We start from the raw sequence: 6,329 nt of genomic DNA, 5'->3' as shown, positions 1-6,329 counted from the left end.
AAACTGATGTGGGAACCTCTGTGTCCACATTACATCAAAAGTCATACATTTCGAACTTTTTCATTTTTTGGTGAAGAGAAGAAGACAAGAAGAAATACCCGATTTTAAACCCATTTCAGACTGAAGGGGCTTTTGAGGCCCAACTTTGATCTCAGATAGCGGCTAAACGGCTTGCGCTAGAAGTATCAAATTTGGAGACCTTTCCTAAAATGTCTCTGGAAAAAAGTTCATATTAGTTTAATACTAGTAAATTGATGTTTTTTTGTGTTGCCATGGCAACGGGTTTCTAGCAGGCAGTTGTTTTGAAAATAGAAGTAAATTTTGGTTTAAACATAAAAATTTTCTGAGTTTTATATTAAATTACACTTCTTTTCCAACATTAATAACATCTTATATAATTAAATATAAGTTAAATCATTTAATATGCATAGAATATGCTAATTTGATGACGTCATTGGTCAAAATCCAATATGGCGGACTATATTATTAGCTCTGATGTCATATGATGTCATAATTACACCAAAGTTATTAAAATTTAATTCTATTACTACACCATTCTCTGAAAACTTGGTAGACATACGATGAGTGCATAAAAACATATAAAAACGGAAATAGGGTAATATATAAAAACGCCAGTGTATCCATTATGATCGAAAGCCGGCTGGGGTCCGCGCGGACCCCAAAAGAAAATCAGATATAATTTTTTTTATAAATGGTAGAAACGGAGTTTTCTGCACTGTATTGAGAGACAACTTTGTGGGTGACAATTACCTAAAATTTCAGGAAAAAATCTTTAGAAACAAAAAAGATATTACAGAATATATAGTGCTGGGGTCCGCGCGGACCCCAGGTGTACTGTTTAGGGTTAAACTAATATGAACTTTTTTCCAGAGACATTTTAGGAAAGGTCTCAAAATTTGATAATTCTAGCGCAAGCCGTTTAGCCGCTATCTGACATCAAAGTTGGGCCTCAAAAGCCCCTTCAGTCTGAAATGGGTTTAAAAATCGGGTATTTCTTCTTGTCTTCTTTTCTTCACCAAAAAAAATAGAAAAAGTTCAAAATGTATGATTTTTGTATGTATGTAATGAGGACACAGAGGTTCCCACATCAGTTTGCAAAACAATTGAGCTGGTATCATGTTGATAATTTCTAAATATTAGCAAAAAACTGTTCTGGGGTCTGCGCGGACCCCAGGTGTACAGATTAATCAGTCCGGGAAGGTGTACTGTTGAGGGTTAAGAGTAATCATTCAAAAGAAGTATATAAAATACAATAAACATCCTTTGAGTCAATTTGACAGATATTTACGATCCATTCCTTTGCATGCGCATCGACCTGATGGAGTCCCCTTACTTGAATCAGGTTCCACCCAGTAAACGCAGTTTTTGTTGATATCAGTAACTTCTCAACATATGTAAATGGAAAATGGATTAATGTCTACAGAATAATGTAGTTTACTAGAATTTACTAGATGCTTGAACAATAAAGAAGAATTGCGTCCAAGCACGATCATTTCGAACGTAGCACATAGCATATAAAATGCAATTGGGGCATTGTTGTTACTTTTAGTCCGAGGAGCTTGACGAACTTGGTGTGGAGGCTTTGATGGTTACTCTCTACAATGGAAGGATTCGAGCGTTCGGGTCCCAGAAGGATCTGGTAAAGGACGAGAAGTTCGGGGGGTACATCGAGAATCAGCTGAAAGCAGCAGAACATCAGCGGAAAGCAGAACAATGTGAGCCAGCAATCTTCTACATTGGTCATGAAACATTTCTGCTAACGTGCCAAAAATACAAGTACAATCTATCTATGGTCTTACTACAACTAGTTGGGCCAGTGGGCTGTCATTGGCAAACTATATACAGTATAGTGATGTCATTTGATAACCATTGCTATCTTAATATACATTTATCTGTACAGGCTTTACAATGGACAGACGCCAAAGGAATTCGGACAGAGAGGGCAGCACAGGAACGACTGAAGAGAGCCATGACGTAACCGGAAGGCCCGGTAGCAGCACCAGCTCAGCCAGCAAGAGAAAGAAGAAGAACAAAGAGGCACAGCAGGGCAACCAGCAAAATTCCAGTTCTGCTGCCTCTTTACCGTCGGCATCTTCAACACAAGGTAAGCGGTACATTTTGTTACATACAAAGTAACAAATTAGTAGAGTTTCTGTAAATCTATGGTATTGTTCAAAGGAATTCCCCAACACAATTTCTATTCACAAATCATTAACAGTCTGCTATCTGCTAGATACGAATCTTGCCTAGTATGTAGTTATAGTTGTGTCTTGCTTCATTTCGCCCACTTCCTTATGTCATGGTGTAATTTGTAATTATCACAGCCCTCAACACAATTCATATAATTCTTATATAAAATGAAGCATTTGGAAGCTTTCAATTGTGGTCCTTATTTTTAAATATCAATTTGGATTTTACCATGATAAATATTGAATGAAGGAGGGCACACCTTATCTTGGATATAGATGTGAATGGATAATAACTAACTATACATAAAACTTATGGATTCCTGTTCCGGTTGAAGTCACCTGTAAACATGTGTGTCTGTTTCTCCAGAGTCAACAGTCACAACAGAAGGACTTCTACCCAGAACAACAGACATACCACAAAACACAGGGACTCCTGTACATGTGGTATCACCAAACAGAGCAACATCTACCCCTGCCCGACCAAACACAGGAAATCTTGAACTTCTGGCACAGCAGTCAGCAACACATCCAGATCTACACAACTCTTTCCCTGCATCACCACACAACACAGGGACTCCTGTACATCTAGAACCACAAACAACTCCAACAGAATCACAGACAGGTTTTCACTACTTGTACAGATCCAACATGCCTCTTGAACTTCTGTTACCGCAAACAACTCAAACAACATTTGCTGTTCGTCAAGTGCCTACAGGTGTGGACAATTTCAATTCCTTTGGACTTCCAGACAGAACAGCATCACTGAGCCTACCTGCTGCCCTGCCAACATTTCAAATGCAAGGTTGGTACCTGTAGTTGGTTTGGAACATCCATACCTTTGTCAGAAGCTGTTTGACAGACTTTGCCAACATTTTGTTTGTCTCTTCCTTCCTACAACAAGTCTGTACATATGGCTCTACATACACTGATTGTTGGTACTGGCTGGTACAAGAGATGCGGTAAGTTTATTTGATAGTTACCTTGCAACCTATTGTTTCACACTCCACAGCAACGGTCTACACGGTATAATGACCTATTTCTTCCAATATTTGAAGTGGAACAGCATTGGTCAATGAAACTTTTTAGTTAGTCCTTGGGATATCGATGTTCGTAAATCAACTATAAAACCATTCCCTGTTACATGTAGGAACACCAGCCATGACAACAGGAGGACTCCAACACACGGCACCACAGATCCCCACAGCGTCGAGCTTAGGGACCTCTGTGCCATCCCAGGTGACTCCAATGGTTCGTCAGGCACCTACAGGAGTCGGGACCACAAACCAACAGTTTCCTCCCAGTCCGTTAGTATTTCCAATGCCTCATCATCGCTAGATACAAGCACGTATCTCAATACATGTACAGGCCATTATGGAAGTTGTTGTTCAGTAAATATGTTGTAATATGCTCTGTCATATTAATTACATGTACATAACAATGTATTAAAAGCATTGTTTAGTTGGTATCTAGATAAGGCATTATGAGAGTTCTCAAAAGTGGGATCTTCTATTTAGACGACAGTATTCAGGTGCAGTACACCGGTACCTGACCTCTTTGTTTACTACCTGTGTGACCTCGGGCACCTGCCTCTGACGTCACTGGTCGCTAGGATACCAGGTCAGGGTGGGGGCACGTCGTACGTGTCAGTAGAAAGTGAAAGAGTTTCTGTGGCATTTTGGGACTTTCCTGCGCCACAATGGGACTTTTTGTACGCGCTAAACTAGTGACACTGTGGTAGAAGTGGTCAAGAAGCCGACTGTTGGAACAGGTTAGATTGGAGAGGGTTTGATTCACTCTATGGACCAGTTTTGTTCGACAACCTGCCTCGGAAGGGAACCATTCAAGCGGCCATGTTGGTATGGACAGAAGTACGATGGATATATTATATTGGTGAACATGAATGACATAACTATGGCTAAACATACTATTTAGGACCTAAAGCTCATTTCGGGAATGATAAGGATGCTTTATTTTCTGGATCTGCAGATTGCATAGAAAATAGGTGAGTAATCATAGTGTTGCACGTTTGTAATGTAAGTTATTTATGTGAAGTAACGTTAATTGCTTCCAGTATAGTAAAGACACAGTAGATCAGAAGCGATCTTTTGTTCTTCAGTGTTTTAGATTTGTAACGAGTAATCACGGCGGTCTGTCACTACGGCATTCTTTCCCATTGCTGGGGGCGTTCGATAAAGTATCGGGTTACAAGACGCAATTTTGGGCTAACTGTAAAACATTTGCAAATAAACACACTAGTATCGAAGGGAAAATTTCGTTGAAATAAAATAAAATCATCGTCCTTACATACATTCAATGGTAAATTTTTGCGCTAAATGGATGATTTTTTCGGATTTCGTTAAAAAAAGTCGATAATTTATGGAATTTCGGTGCGCCATATTTTAGCCAATCACCGAGCAAACCTGGCTACACATATTACGCAAGGTCACTGATTTTTATATTTTTCGACGACTAGGAATAAGATGAAAAATCGTGCTTTTGGGATTTTTTAATTTCTGACTTTAAGTATAGTTTTTGTCGACAAATAGGTGAAAAAATCGATTTTTTTTTTGCTTTTTTTCGCACTCAATTACCGATAATTCAAAATCAAGAGTATTTTCCAAAAATCCCTAAAGCACGATTTTCGGGACAACCGTGACAGTCATTTTGAGCCGTAAATGGGGTATGTTTGACTCTCCATGTTTCCAGGTTTGAACAAGTTTTGCAGACATGTCATATCTCCCAAAAGTGTGCATCGTGTTATTCATACAGGCGTAAAGAATCATCACAGTATTCAAGGTCACCCAAGAATACGACAATAGCTTCGCTACATGTTACATGTCCACATAGAAATTATAGCAGACATGTACTATCCTAGAAACTGTTTGTATCTATAGAAAAGTGTTGTTTTTTATCTTTATCTGAATCAACACCAGGAGTGTGTGTTTGCTTTATGACATGTAGGTTCCATCTTTTGTGAATGACCAAATGTTGATTCATAGTAATATTTTGACATTCTTTTGCGTATTGTACAATACTTTGATTTGCAATAAACTAGATGGCTATACGATGTCTTTGTGTACTCTCGCATTTTTACATTTCATGGAAAATTTAGTTAAAAAGGAGACAGCCTTGCCTTTCTATTTGTAAGCGAAGTTAAGGAGTCTAATAAGGCATTTCTTCAGATACTGAAATCTACAAATGCTGTAATGTGCCCAAAACAAGACCTGACAGCATTTTAGTGTTGTACTGAAATGGTAGCCATTCTCTTTAACGTATTACAAATCTGTGAATCTTAATCATATACATCAATGTCCTATTTCATGTCATTCTGGAACGTTGTAAACCACTATGAAGAATGCTACAACCATCATAGTAATACAATCCAAGCAGTCTATTATTACATGTCATTCGAGAAAGCCAAACGGGTGCAATTGCGTCGTACATGTTGTATTCTGTTCAGGTAAGTGATCATATAAAACCCCGTAAGACATCGCAGCAGCAGCAGTTCTTGTTGATTGTCGTAGTACGGTACGTTGTTATTGTTGTTGCCCCTCCCTCCCCCACCCCCGTCCTGATGCCTATAATATCAAGTTGTGCTGTCTGTGGTGACGTGATAGTTCTCTACAACACAGGCCACATAGATCTTCAGTCCTGTGTCATTGGTACCAGCCTGGTCATCACGTCTACCTGTCGCCACAGACTCTAGAGTATTCAAGATAAAAACACGAGTTAGTTGCAGTATTGCACTGTACCGTTAATGGCTTCAAACCATCTGTGCTTTTTAATTTCATGTCATCAAACAGAAGCTCGAGTGCTAGAAATGTTATACATTTAGTCTGTGTCAAAACAAATTGTGTACCTTTGTCGCCTGTTACATGGTAGGTCCGGTTGACACAACCCCAATAGATTGTACGTCCACCATTACTATGCTCGGGTCCGTCCACTTGTGTGGGAGGGGGTTGAGATTCGTCCTCTGAAATAGAATTCGGTGACATGTGTATGTTGGCTTATAACTTCGACATAAACATCGGTGTACGAGCAAGACAACATGCATTGTTCATTGTTGACATCCTGACCTCTCTAGAATGAAATCTTACGTTTACCACTGACTCACCTGAC

At 39.2% G+C, this 6,329-nt stretch overlaps 1 protein-coding gene across 1 annotated transcript in view; it reads left to right on the top strand.

The window, feature by feature from the left end:
- The window catches only part of LOC109474753 (protein phosphatase 1 regulatory subunit 12B-like), a 14,334-nt gene extending 9,950 nt beyond the window's left edge, over positions 1–4,384 (top strand). Inside the window, exons 9-12 of the mRNA XM_019775114.1 lie at positions 1,571–1,736; positions 1,922–2,125; positions 2,578–3,012; positions 3,358–4,384. Coding sequence (XP_019630673.1) covers positions 1,571–1,736; positions 1,922–2,125; positions 2,578–3,012; positions 3,358–3,545 — 993 coding nt within the window. The 3' untranslated portion in view covers positions 3,546–4,384. The remainder of the gene's footprint in view (positions 1–1,570; positions 1,737–1,921; positions 2,126–2,577; positions 3,013–3,357) is intronic.
- Positions 4,385–6,329: the final 1,945 nt, after the last annotated feature.

The sequence above is a fragment of the Branchiostoma belcheri genome, unplaced genomic scaffold, assembly GCF_001625305.1.
Source record: "Branchiostoma belcheri isolate BF01 breed outbred unplaced genomic scaffold, Haploidv18h27 scaffold315, whole genome shotgun sequence".
In the NCBI taxonomy this organism is placed as follows: Eukaryota; Metazoa; Chordata; class Leptocardii; order Amphioxiformes; family Branchiostomatidae; genus Branchiostoma; species Branchiostoma belcheri.
Note: the sequence above shows the minus strand (reverse complement) of the source record. Positions and strands in the feature narration are given on the sequence as shown.